At 39.0% G+C, this 14,632-nt stretch overlaps 1 protein-coding gene across 2 annotated transcripts in view; it reads left to right on the forward strand.

The window, feature by feature from the left end:
• The window catches only part of UBAC2 (UBA domain containing 2), a 183,841-nt gene that overhangs the window by 35,543 nt on the left and 133,666 nt on the right, over positions 1 to 14,632 (forward strand). Inside the window, exons 2-4 of one of the 2 annotated variants that reach the window (XM_011933826.1) lie at positions 3,052 to 3,179; positions 7,116 to 7,235; positions 7,785 to 7,894. In XM_011933826.1, the coding sequence (XP_011789216.1) occupies positions 3,052 to 3,179; positions 7,116 to 7,235; positions 7,785 to 7,894 (358 nt within the window). The remainder of the gene's footprint in view (positions 1 to 3,051; positions 3,180 to 7,115; positions 7,236 to 7,784; positions 7,895 to 14,632) is intronic. The other variant, XM_011933827.1, reaches the window with a different exon arrangement.

Consider the following 14,632-nt stretch of genomic DNA (forward strand, 5'->3'; position numbering starts at 1 on the left):
GAACCACAAAAGGCTCTGAGTAGCCAGAGCAATCCTGAGCAAAAAGAACAAGGTGAAGTATCACATTACCTGACTTCAAAATATACTACAGAGTAACCAAATCAGCAGGATACTCACATCAAAACAGACGCATAGACCAGTGGAGCAGATTAGAAGATCCAGATATATATCCATGCATTTGCAGCCAAAAAAGGTGCCAAGAACATACAATGGAGAAAGAACAGTCCCTTCAAAAAAAATTGTTCTGGGGCCAGGTGCTGTGGCTCATGCCTATCATTCTAACCCTTTGGGAGGCTGAGGCGAGAGGATCACTTGAGGCTAGGAGTTTGAGACCAGCCTGGGCAACATGGCAAGACTCTCTCTCTCCAAAAAAAAATTAGCCAAGTGTGGTGGCTTGTGCCTGTAGTGCCAGCTACTAGGGAGGCTGAGGTGGGAGGATCACTTGAGCCCAGGAGTTCAAGGCTGCAGTGAACTGTGATCATGCCACTGGACTCCAGCCTGGGCAATAGAGTGAGACCCTGTCTCAAAAGAAATTGTGCTGGTAAACCTGGTTAACCATATGCAGAAAAATGAAAGACCCATATTTCTTACTATATATAAAAATCAAATCGAAATGGATTAAAGACTTAAGTCTAAGACCTGAAACTATGAAACTACTAGCAGAAAATGTTGGAGAAATGCTCCAGGACATTGGTCTGGGCAAAGATTTTTTTTTGTGTAAGACCTCAAAAGCACAGACAGCCAAAGGAAAAACAGACAAATGGGATTACGTCAAACGAAAAAGCTCCTGTTGCACAGCAAAAGAAACAGTCAACAAAGAGATAACCCACAGAATGGGAGAAAATACTTGCAATACTTGCAGATTAATCCATCTGACAAGGGATTAGTCACCAGAATTTGTAAGGAGCTCAAACAACTCAATAGCAAAAACCAAAATAATCCAATTTAAAAGTGGGCGAAAGATCTGAATAGACATTTCTCAAAAGAAGACATACAAATGGCCAACAGGCATGTGAAAATGTGCTCAACATCATTGATCATCAGAGAAATGCAAATCAAAACCACAATGAGATATTTCACCCGAGTTAGAATGGCTTTTATCAAAAAGACAGGAATAATAGAGGCTGGCTGCTGGGCGCGGTGGCTCACGCCTGTAATCCTAGTACATTGGGAGGCCGAGGCAGGTGGATCACCTGAGGTCAGGAGTTCAAGAGCAGCCTGGCCAACATGGTGAAACTCCCGTCTCTACTAAAAATACAAAAATTAGCTGGGCATGATGGCGGGTGCCTGTAATCCCAGGTGTTCAGGAGGCTGAGGCAGGAGAATCACTCGAACCTGCGGGGCCGAGGTTGCAGTGAGCCAAGATTGCACCACTTCACTCCAGCCTGGGCGAAAGAGCAAAACTCTGTCTCAAAAACAACAACATCCAGCCTGGGCGACAGAGCGAGACTCTGTCTCAAAAAAACAAAAACAACAACCAAACAAAACAGAGGCTGGCCAGGATGTGGAGAAAGGGGAACCCTGGTATACTGTTGGTGGGAATGTAAATTAGTACAGTCACGATGGAAAACAATATGGAGGTTCTTCAAAAATAAAATAAAATAAAACTATCATATGATCCACTACTGGATATATATTCAAAAGAAAGGAAATCAGTATATCAAAGAGATATCTGCACTTCCATGCTTATTGCAGCACTATTCACGATGGCCAAATATGGAATCAGCTGAAGTGTCCATCAGTGCAGATGTGAGCCACCATGCCTGGCCCTCTTTGTTGTATGCTTTCATCTTTATTGACTAATTCCCTCTTAAGTTTCTGATGAATAGAGAAAAATGGATAATGGATAAAGAAAATTTTATGTATGTGTATATATATGTATATATAATATATACACACATACACACACAGTGAAATATTATTCAGTCATGAAAAGAATGAAATCCTGTCATTTACAGCAGCATGGATGGAACTAGAAGACATGTAAGTGAAATAAGCTAAGAACAAAAAGACAAAGATTGCATGTTCCCACTTACATATGGAAGCTAAAATAGTGGATCTCATGAAGATAGAGAGTAGGTTGGTGGTTATCAGAGGCTGGGAAGGGTAGGAGGGAGAGGGGAATAAAAAGAGGTTGATTAATGGGTACAGATACACACTTAGAAGAAATAAGACTTGGTGTTCAGTAGATCAGGAGGGTGTCTGTAGTTGACACTAATCTATTGTGTGTTTCAAAATAGCTAGAAGAGAATAATTCAGCCTAAGGAAAAGAGAGATATTTAAGATAATTAGCCGGGCTGGTTGCTGTGGTCCATGCCTGTATTCCCAGCACGTTGGGAGGCTGAGACAGGAGGGTCGCTTGAGCCCAGGAGTTCGAGACCAGCTTGGCCAACATGGCGAAACATGGTCTCTACTAAGAATACAAAAATTAGCCAGGCGTGGTGGCATGTGCATGTAATCCCAGCTATGCAGGAGGCTGAGGCAGGAGAATTGTGGTGAACCTGGGAGGTGGAGGTTGCAGTAAGCCAAGATTGCACCACTGCACTCCAGCTTGGGTGACAAAATGAGACTCTCTCTGAATATGATTGTATGAATGCATCAAATTATCACATGTACTCCCAAAATGTGTTCCCTAATAGGTATCAATTAAAAAATAAAATTAAAAATGTATTTTTACATATGTATGAATTTTGTGTGTGCTCAGGAGCTAACTGGCTGATTTGATAGAAAACATACTTCTCTATTTCTTTACACTTGGGTAGCCATTTTCTCAAAGGTGTTCTATGGAAGTTCTGACTGTAAACTTGGTCTCATTTAAGAGCCAACTGCCAATGAAGCCCTGCTAGGGCATTCTGCTTGTTTCCAGTGTCTTTTGATCACTTACTTCCCGAGGTTGATGTTTTGAAAGTGGATGTTAGAACCAAATTTCAGAGTTTCTGAACTTTGTCTTCATTCTGATTTAAAAGAAGTGAATTCTCTTGCTTTTCACCCATGTGGTTTTTTAAATCTTAGGAATAATCATTCTGAAAGTGGTTTCCTTTTTCCCTCCAGACAAGGCGCCTCTGTCGAAGAGCCTTCTGCTGGTCCCCAGTGCCCTCTCCCTCCTGCTAGCCCTTCTCCTGCCTCACTGCCAGAAGCTGTTTGCTTATGACCTCCACGCAGTCAAGAATGACTTCCAGGTGAGCTCTGCCTCTGTGGCCCCTTGGAGGAGAGAGGACAGTTTTTTTTTTCTAGATTTGTTTATTCTTCTTAGATTTGCTTTTCTTCCTGCTATTAGTTCCTCAAAGCCCCCAATTTGTAAGAAATATTTATTATTAATATTTCATTAAGTAACTTTTCTAGTTGTATTTATTGATTTTTCAGCAAAGCAGATAATAATGAAGCAATGGCAGTATTTCCTTTTATTAGGTACATTTATTTTCAGTTTCACTTTTTATTTAGAGAAGTGCAACTGATAACTTCAAGGGAATTAGAAACAATGTTAAATCTTTTTTTTAATGCCCAGTGTGCATACTTAGCTTTGCCAAAACCTTGTCTCAATTTGAATGTTTGATGAGAGGAGCTAGGCTCTGTCAGCTATATCAGATTATGAATTTATGATAACTTTTACGGTGGTGGTTAAATGAAGTAAGAGATTTCTCTTGAGTTTCTGCTGTGGGAAAGAGCAGAAGTACTTTTCAAGGTTTCTGGACTGATCTTGTTGAAAACACTGGTGCTGGCTTCTTGTCTATGAATTGGAGTGTTAGTGCACATTCTGGTATATGACTGCCACCCTTTCTTTGCTAAACACTTGGCTAGCCCATTTAAAGCATAATAATCCATTTCTTGAACACTGACACCTTTTCTTCATAGTCATGTAATTAATACCATTGCTCAGATTGGCTTCACCAACTTCCTGTGCAGGTCTTTCAGTTATTTATCCGTATTACTCATTTGTCAGAAGGTAGTATAGCTTCTGTATTATTTCAGTTGCTATAATGCAGTCATTCTCAACCCTGGACACACATTAGAATCACCTGGAAAAACTTTAGAGCTCTGTCTGCATATCTATACTTATGTGAAGGTATAATTTATACCTAGATTTACATAAACCCACTATCTCACCCCAGAACAACTGAGTCACAGAGTCTGGTGGTGGTACCTGGTCATTGCTGTACATTTAAAAACAACCCCCCAGGGATTCTAGTGTATGGCTGGCTTTGAGGACCACTAATGTAAGGGCCCCCGGGCCTTGGGTTGATACCTTCCTAATTTCTGGAGTTAATTTGGTTCGTTTGGCTAAACCCACTCTGTGGACATCTGTGCTTTAAAGGTGGTGTGACCTGCTTGGATGGAAGAGGACCACCCTTCTGTCCAGGAATGGAAATAGCCACTTCCACATTAACACTGTTAAAACACCTAAGAGGGTGTCAGTGTATATTCGTAAGAGATATGGGAGTTTCAGTTCTGCCTTGGGAAATCTAAACACACACATACATGTAAGAACGTGATTCTGTAGGTCACAGGTGTACATGACATCCTTGGGGGGTGATAAAGGAAGTAGGCACCAGTATTGGGGGAATACCTCCGGAGAGTCTTAGGGATGTGAGCTTTCAGTTTGGTCTGAAAGAAGGGATGACTGTTCATTAGCAATGAAGAGAAGGAAGGGCATTTTACTTCAGGAAGTAACATGAATTTCAGACCTTTAGGAGTGTGGTATAGGAAGCATGCTTTGAGGCAAACCCAGAGTTAGATTGGAGAAGTCCAGGAGGTCTCAGATAATGAAGGGCTTTATTTTGTAAGTTCTGAACCTCCAGATTTTGGCAATTAATGCAGAGGTACAATCAGGTTTCTTTAGGTTGAGTTGCAGAAGCAGTGCTTTGCTGAGTGCAAGCCTGTAGCCAGTTACCAGTCTTTAGGGGACATTCACCTGTATAATAATATGCAGTGGTTTATTCTTATACCAGCTCTCATAGTTTTGTGTCCTTGAGCATCATTGCAACACATAAATTATTTAAAACTGTAGCTAGCAGCTTTATTTTCATTAACTGAAGAAAAATGGGGTTCTGGAAATGCAGTTTGTTATATCTTAGTAATTACAAAGTTTCAATTTCCTTAATCCCCAGATTTTCTTAGTGGTTCTCAGAGCTTATGCCTGAGTAGAGTATTTTCATTGTAATATTAAATGTGGGGATAGAGGACTTGGAGCTGCCTCTTATGGTTTTTGAATCTGGTGTTCTGCGGAGATGACAGTCATCATCGTCTGCCATTGGTAAAGTACTTTGTGCTCTCATGTGTACTGCCTCATTGATCATATTGATAGAGGTATATGCTGCCTGAAGTTTCAATGTGACTCTGGTACGTTTCTCCTTGAGCCCAGCTATGGCCTCAACACAGCCTTGTAGGCAGCCATCCCCAGGTCAGCTGGGCTGGCAGGTGAGATGAACTCTGGTGGCCAGTACAGTCACGACAAAGACTCTGCCTGGTGTCTTGCTTGGAGTAGAGACATATGTGAAATGTTTTGACAGTTGATATGGTCAGACTTCTCACTTGTATTCTTATTTCTGTTGGCAAGAGCACAGATTGTATGACTTTAGACAGATAGTTTCTCTGTGCTCTTTTTCCTTAAGACAGTTGGCTGGGTGTGGTGGTTCACACCTGTAATCTCAGCACCTTGGGAGGCCAAGGCTTGCGAATGGATTGCTTGAGCCCAGGAATTCAAGACCAGCCTGGGCAACATGGCAAAGCACCATCTCTACAAAAAATACAAAAATTAGACGGGTGTGGTGGTGCACACCTGTAGTCCCAGCTACTCAGGAGACTGAGGTGCAAGTATTGAATCAGTCCAGAGGGTTGAGCCTGCAGTGAGATGTGATCACATCAGTGCACTACAGCCTGGGCAACAGAGTGAGACCCTGTCTCAAAAAAAAAAAGAAAAGAGTTAATATTACCAATGTTCGCAGCAGCATTATTCACAATAGCAAAAAGGTAGAAACCCAAAACAGATAAATGGATAAACAAAATGTGGTGTAGACATACCATAGAATATTATTCAACTATAAATGAGAATGAGATTGATACATGCTTTACCATGAACCTTGAAAATACTATGCAAAGTGAAATGAGCAAATGCAAAAGGACAAATATGTGATCTTACTTACATGAGGTATCTAGTATAAGCAAATTCATAGAGACATTAAGTAGAATAGTGTTTCCTGGGGCTATGGGGAGAGGGAACAGGAAATTAGCATGGCGTTTCTGTCTAGGATGATGAAGAGTTCTGGAAATAGATAGTGGTGATGATTGTACGATATTGTGAATTTGCTTAATACCACCGAATTGTATACTCAGTAGTTAAAATTATAACTTTTGTATCTGTTTTACCACAATAAAAATACAAAGAAAAGTTGTCATTAATATTTGTTTTACCTATCTCATAAGGTCATTGTGAAGGGGAAATAAGATTAGGATGTTTTCAAATGTCGTTGGGATTATCTTTAAAAATCTGAAAAATGTTTAAGCAGACTCAAAAATAGGCCTTTGAGTAGCTCTTTTTTTTTTGTATGTCCCCTTATATGTTTTTATGCAACCAGAAGTTGGGTGAAACAGTGATTTAAATAAACTAATATTTTAAACCTAGTCATATTTAGCAACAGTTGCCATAAATTACTTTGCATAGTTGCTCTGAAGTAGGTTGATGATTAAAATTAAGCTCAGAAATGTTTATTTTTGAGTTTATACCTAAGTTGTTTTTCAGTTACACCTTTGTCTTATTCAGTAGCGTAATAATGAACATTTGTTAGCCTTTCATTCTAGCTTACGTATATAATTTTTTAAAATCTTACTAAACACAATCCTAAAATTTCTTATAGGCAGTTTTCTGTTATCTTAATGAGGATATGTTTTCTTATAAGCACAAAAAAATTCAAGTACCTTTCGTGCCACTGTTGGAAGGAATTTTTACTGTGAGAGACTTGAGCTCAGAGAACATACATGTATAATTTTCCTTTTGTGTGTGCATTATGATTTTGTTTAGACTATTAAAAATAGACAGTATAAACATAACAAATTTGCTAAGGAAGAGATCTGAACAAATTTTACTCTTGTTTGTTGTTCTTTTTTAAATCCCCATCTAGATTTGGAGGTTGATATGTGGAAGAATAATTTGCCTTGATTTGAAAGATACTTTCTGCAGTAGTCTGCTTATTTATAATTTTAGGATATTTGAAAGAAGATATGGAAGCAGAAAATTTGCAGTAAGTTTTTATGTATTTTGTCTTTGCCACTTAGGCTATAGAAAAAAATTTTGTTTAAATGAATTTTATTTTGTTAAACTTGGTGTTATTATTTACAGTTATTTTTTTAATTATACTGTTCTGTATCTGATTTGAGGCATATGGACATTAACCAAAGAAAATTTTAGAATAGCATAATAATAATAGTGATAATGATAATATATAGTATTAGTTGTAACAGCTAATATAAATTTTAATACTTTGACTTTAATAAAATTATAATTTATTTTGCTTAGTGGTTTGTGTTTTACTTGTTAAAAATATATCTTCAACATACTTAAAAATTATGGATGTTAATATATTTGAGCAATATGGGTTTACTCTGCCGATTTTCAAAAGTCTATTTTAATAACAAATTAATTTTGAATATATATACACACATAAGTATGTGTGTGTACACACACACACATACACACACATACAAATACACACCTCTGAGCTGATTCTAGCTGAATAGATGTTAGTTTATTTTTAGGAGACTCATAATTTTTCTGCTGTTTTATCTTGTAGTCCTTTTTGCTGGGTTCCTGGGTTTTGTCAGCCTTATTTGACTTTCTCCTCATTGAAGCTATGCAGTATTTCTTTGGCATCACTGCAGCTAGTAATTTGCCTTCTGGATTGTAAGTAGCACTTAAAGATTGACTTAATTTAGAACGACTTGAATGTGATTTAAAGTGTTATTATATGTGAAAGTCAGTAAAAGAATATTTTAAACTTTTAGATATAGTAAAATTGATTTTATATGTAAAAAGTCTAATCTATGCCTACATTTTTATTATGTTCTTGAAATAGAATCAATTTTATATTCTTTCTTTAAAATTTATTTTACTTTTTTTTTGAGACAGAGTCTCGCTCTGTCACCCAGGCTGGAGTGCATTGGTGTGATCTTGGCTCACTATAACCTCCACGTCCCTGGTTCAAGTGATTCTCCTGTCTTAGCCTCCCGAGTAGCTGGGACTACAGGTGCGTGCCACCACACCCAGCTAATTTTTGTAGTTTTTAGTAGAGATGGGGTTTCGCCATGTTGGCCAGGCTGGTCTCAAACTCCTGACCTTAGGTGATCCATCCTCCTTGGCCTCCCAGAGTGCTTGAGCCACCTTGTGAGCCACCGCACCCAGCCACATTCTTTTTTTAGCTTTGAAATTTTGTGTTTTAGAGAATTTTAAATGAATTTCCTATTCTGATCCTGATAGAATTAGTTTTGTGTGTTTTTATAGTGAAATGTGTCTTTGTAATTTTATGAACTAAACACAAAAATATAGTTTAATTTGATTAGGAAACAAAATTAATTTGTATGAAGTTAAGCTTCTGAAGAATAATTTTTAAAAGCTGATAATGTTTTATACGTTTCCATCAAACATAAAACAAAGCCAGTGTATAGGTTATAACTTTGTAGACAACCTGCAGTGGCCAACCCACTCAGAATTTGTATGCTTTCATATTGCGTTGATCTGCTTTTAAAAAAAAAAATCATGTATTAGTGTGTGAAATAACTAGAATCTAGGAGCAAAGTTGACAGAGCGAGACTCCATCTCAAACAAACAAACAGGCCAGGCGCGGTAACAGCCCGTAATTGATGGTAGCAGAGCTTCAAATACGGGCTCATGCCTGTAATCCCAGCCCTTTGGGAGGCTGAGGTGGGCGGATCACGAGGTCAGGAGTTCGAGATCAGCCTGGTCAATATGGTGAAACCCCGTCTCTACTAAAAATACAAAAATTAGTCAGGCATGGTGGCGTGCACCTGTAGTCCCAACTGCTCAGGAGGCTGAGGCAGAAGAATCGCTTGAACCTGGGAGGCAGAGGTTTCAGTGAGCTGAGATCACACCACTGCAATTCAGCCTGGGTGAAAGTGTGAGACTCCATCTCAAAAAAACAAAAAAACCCCCAAAAACCATGTATTAGTGTGTGAAATAATTAGAATCTAGGAGCAGAGTTGTTAGCACATGTAAATGACCTCCAAGCATCTGAATGAAGTATGTGAGACACTATTTGAGATAGTATGAAATATAGATACCAGATATTTAAAATTCTGTGTGTACTGTCTTCAGTCTTTTAATTTTAAGTATGTGTTTTGAGAACTATTAAGCTACTGTATGTATCTTGATTCAAATTCACTTTGGATCCCTATTTTAAAATTATAATTAGTGTTCTAATAGCTTTCATACTTGAGTTGTTAATATTTACAGTGTAACTCCCTTTTGTGAATTATAATTGCTGTGAATATCCATGAATGTTGACCTTTAGCTGTTTTAATAATGTATGATTCTGAATAATGTTTGAATGGAGACATAAAGTTCTGTGTCATAATGAGCATGAAGTTTGAATTCCATAGGTGGTCATTGTAATTAGACTGAGAAGTTAAAGTTGAGTATTCTGTTATTGGGGAATATAGTGTAGACATCAGGAATGATTCCACGTTAACTCAGGGAAGCAGCAGCATTGCTAAATCATAACTTTTCCCCAAAACATCTCCTATCAGGCCAGTTCTTTTTGGTTCCCTCTATAGCCTGCTGAGTGATGGGAGGTATGTGTGTCTGTGTTAGAATGAACTTTGGAGCTGGATAGTAACTTAGCATTAATTCTTATTTACAATGTCTGCCTGTCTTCTTTTTCCTGCTGCACATAGAGTTGAATGACAGTAGAACTTTTGTATTCATTTATTTAATTATGGAATCCTATTAACTTGTGCATAAAAAGAAGATTGATTCAATTTTGAAGTTGGCGGGAATCTTTTTGCTTACTCTCAGAAGAGGGAAGGGATTTACCTATTTAAATCTCAGTTTGTAGCAAGAGTTACAAATTGAATAAGTTGAAAAGTTATAGCATCCCCTTTGAAAGACACTATAAATGTTAATTCAGCCATCTCCTGAATAAGAATATATTTCTCTTCCTTTTCAAGTCACAAACATTATAGTATATAGTATGACTTTTTTAAATCTTGAGGCTTTCTCATAGACTTTTTGGAACACAATTAGTTCAACAAGTAAACTTTGTATTCTGTAAATATATCTCTTGAAAACATTTGTATTAGTATTACTTTTTGGTAGAGAAAAGGTTTTGCTATGTTGTCTAGGCCGATCTTGAATTCCTGGGCTCAAGTGATCCTCCTTTCTTGGCCTCCCAAAGTGCTGGGATTGCAGGTGTGAGCCACTGTACCCAGCCACAAATATATCTTTTATTGATGATAACAACGCTTCAAAAACTAAAGAGAGGAAACTACTGTTTTGTTTTTTTTTTTCCAAATCAGTGTACTTCATGGACACAGGGAGGGGAACATCACACACTGGGGGCTGTCTGTGGGTGGGGGGCAGGAAGAGGGAGAGCATTAGGACAAATACCTAATGCATGCGAGGCTTAAAACCTAGATGATGGGTCAATAGGTGCAGCAAACCACCATGGCACATGTATACCTCTGTAACAAACCTGCACATTCTGCACATGTATCCCGGAACTTAAAGTAAAATAAAAATACGTGCTTTGCAGCTTTCAGTGTTTTTTGCCTAACATCTAATACTTTTCTTTCCCATCAGTACCTAATTTTTCTGCACTCTTCTACAGTTCTTTACTTCCTATTTAATTCTCTCTCTTTTTTTTTTTTTCACCTCACCACTACCGGAACTTCTCTTATAAAGGTCACCAGTGGCCACCTAATTCCTAAAGCCACTGGCCATCTTCTTTAACCTTTCAGTAGCACATTAAATGCTTTTAACCTCTCCTTATTTCATGAAACCAGCTGCTCTCTTGAGTCCCACACACTACTCCTTGCTAGTTCTTTTTGACCTTAGTTACTGCGTGCAGCTCTTTTCTCAAACTTTTTGGACTATCTTGCACACCTTCTTGATTTCAGCTACAGTGAACATGTATTGTTTGTTTCCAAGCTCTCTATTTCCAACCCACACTACTTTCTTATTCTGTTGCCCAGGCCTGGAGTACAGTGGTGAGATCATAGCTCACTGTAACTTCAAACTCCTGGGTTCAAGCAATCCTCCTAGCTCAGCCTCCTGAGTAGCTGTGACTATAGGTGTGCCAACATGACCAACTAATTTTTTTTTTTTTTTGAGACGGAGTTTCACTCTTGCTGCCCAGGCTGCAGTGCAGTGGCGTGATCTCTGCTCACTGCAACCTCTGCCTCCCTGGTTCAAGCGGTTCTCCTGCCTCAGCCTCCAGAGTAGCTGGGACTACAGGCGCCCGCCACCTCGCCCGGCTAGTTTTTTGTATTTTTAGTAGAGACGGGGTTTCACCATGTTAGCCAGGATGGTCTCGAACTCCTGACCTCATGATCCACCCGTCTCGGCCTCCCAAAGTGCTGGGATTACAGGCTTGAGCCACTGCGCCACCGTGTCCGGCTTTTTTTTTTTTTTTTTTATTTTTTTTTTTTTTTTTTTTTTAGAGATGGGGTCTTGTTATTTTACCCAGGCTGGTCTCAAACTTCTGGCCTCCAGTGATCCTCCTGTCTTGGCCTCCCAAAGTGCTGGGATTACAGGCATGTGCCACCACATCCGGCGAGTTTTGTATTTTTCATAGAGACGGGGTTTCTCCATGTTGGTCAGGCTTGTCTCGAACGTCTAACCTCAGGTGATCGTGATCCACCCGTCTCGGCCTCCCAAAGTGCTGGGATTACAGGCTTGAGCCACTGCGCCACCGTGTCCGGCTTTTTTTTTTTTTTTTTTATTTTTTTTTTTTTTTTTTTTTTAGAGATGGGGTCTTGTTATTTTACCCAGGCTGGTCTCAAACTTCTGGCCTCCAGTGATCCTCCCGCCTTGGCCTTCCAAAGTGCTGGGATTATAGGCATGACCACCATGTCTGGTCTAGAGTCTTACTTCCTGATTATTTATAGACTCAAAGAAAACTCATGTTCAGAAGGTCTCTTCTCTTCTGGCCTTCTCTCTATTCTCTTCCCCTCTTTCTTCTTATTTTAGTTAGTAGCATCTACTCAGAGTCATGCAAGCTGGAAATACTTCATTTCGCTTGTCAGTGGGGTAGGTCACTGAGTCTTAGTTTTTATTTTTTGAAATTTGAACTTTCAGATTCAAGGGGTACACATGAAGGTTTGTTATATGAGTATATTGCATGATGCTGAGGTTTGGGGTACAGATGGTCCCATCACCCAGGTAGTGAGCGTAGTTTCCAGTAGTTAGTTTTTCAGCCCTTGCTCCCTTCCCTTCTTCCCCCTCTCATAGTCCTCCGTGTCTATTGCTGCCATCTTGATGTCCATGTGTACCCAGTGTTTAGCTCCCACTTCTAAGTGAGTTCATGTGGTATTTGGTTTTCTGTTCCTGCATTAATTTATTTAGGATAATGGCCTCCAACTGCATCCATGTTGCTGCAAAGGACATGATTTCATTCTTTTTTATGGCTGCATCATATTCCATGGTGCGTATGTACCATATTTTCTTTATCCGGTCCATTGTTGATGGGCACTTAGGTTGATTCCATGTCTTTGCTATTGTGAATAGTTCTGCGATGAACACGTGAGTGCATGTGTCTTTTTGGCAGAATGATTTATTTTCTTTTGGCTATGTACTCAGTAGTTGGATTGTTGGGTTGAATGGTAGTCCTGTTTTAAGTTCTTTGAGAAATCTCCAAACTGCTTTCCATGGTGGCTGAACTAATTGACATTCCCACCAACAGTGTGTAAGAGTTCCCTTTTCTCACTTATATGCAACAGTGTATAAGTTTCCCTTTTCTTTCCAGATCTCCCCAGCATCTGTTGTTTTTTTGGCTTTTTAGTAGCCATTCTGACTGATGTGAGATGGTATCTCATTGTGGTTTTGATTTGCATTTGATGATTACCCTTGAGCATTTTTTTCTTGTGTGTTGGCCGCTTGTGTGTCTTCTTTTGAAAAGTATCTGTTTGTGTCTTTTGCCCACTTTTTGATGGGGTTGTTTTGTGCTTGTTGAATCAAGTTCCTTGTAGATTCTGGATATTAGACCTTTGTCAGATGCAGTTTGTGAGCATTTTCTCCCATTTTATAGGTTGTTTGTTTACTCTGTTGATAGTTTATTTTGCTGCGTAGAAGCTTTTTAGTTTAAATGGGTCCTGTTTGTCAATTTTAGTTTTCATTGCAATTGCTTTTGAGGATTTAGTCACAAATTCTTTCCCAAGGCCGATGTCCAGAGTGGTGTTTCCTAGGTTTTCTTCTAGGATTCTTATAGTTTGAGGTCTTACATTTGTATCTTTAATCCATCTTGAGTTAATTTTTGTATGTGGTGCAAGGTAGGGGTACAGTTTCATTCTTCTGCATATGACTAGCCAGCTATCCTAGCACCATTAATTGAATAGGGAATCCTTTCACCACTGTTTATTTTTGTGAACTTTGTTGAAGGTCAGATGGCTGTAGGTGTGAGGCTTTATTTCTGGGTTCTCTATTCTGTTCCACTGGTCTATATGTCTGTTTCTGTACCAGTACTATGCTGTTTTGCTTACTGTAGCCTTGTAGTCTGAAGTTGGGTAATGTGATGCCTCTGGCTTTGTTTTTTTCTTTTCTTGTTTGCTTAGGATTGCCTTAGCTATTTGGGCTCTTTTTTTGGTTTTATATGAATTTTAGAATAATTTTTTCTAATTCTGTGAAAAATGACATTGTAGTTTGCTAGGAATAGCCTTGAATCTGTAGATTGCTTTGGACAGTATGGCCATTTTAATGATATCAATTGTTTCAGTCCATGAGAATGGAATGCTTTTTCCGTTTGTTTGTGTCATCTTTGATTTTTTTTTGTTTTTCTTTTTTTTTTTTTGAGACAGAGTCTCACTCTGTCACGCAGGCTGGAGAGCAGTGGCGCGATCTTGGCTCACTGCAGCCTCCGCCTCCCAGATTCAAGCGATTTTCCTGCCTCAGTCCCCTGAGTAGTTGGGATTACAGGCACGTGCCACCATGCCTGGCTATTTTTTTTTTTTTTTTGTATTTTTTAGTAGAGACGGGATTTCACTGTGCTAGCCAGAATGGTCTCAATCTCCTGACCTTGTGATCAGCCTAGCCTGCCTTGGCCTCCCAAAGTGCTGGGATTATGGGCGTGAGCCACCACGCCTGGCCATCTTTGATTTTTTTCAGCAGTGTTTTGTAGTTCTTGTAGAGAGATCTTTTACCTTCATGGTTAGATGTATTACTAGGTATCTTTTTTTGTGTGTGTGGCTATTGTAAATGGAGTTGTGTTCTTGGTTTGACTCTCAGCTTGAACTAAGTTATTGGTGTATAGAAATACTACTACTGATCTTTCTTCATTGATTTGGTATCCTGAAACTCTAGAGAAGTTGTTTCTTGATTCCTGGAGCCTTTTGGCAGAGTCTTTAGGGTTTTCTAGGTATCGAATCATATCGTCAGTAAAGAGAGATGGTTTGAGCTTTCCTATTTGGGTGCCTT

Source organism: Colobus angolensis, unplaced genomic scaffold (genome assembly GCF_000951035.1).
Source record: "Colobus angolensis palliatus isolate OR3802 unplaced genomic scaffold, Cang.pa_1.0 Scaffold13, whole genome shotgun sequence".
In the NCBI taxonomy this organism is placed as follows: Eukaryota; Metazoa; Chordata; class Mammalia; order Primates; family Cercopithecidae; genus Colobus; species Colobus angolensis.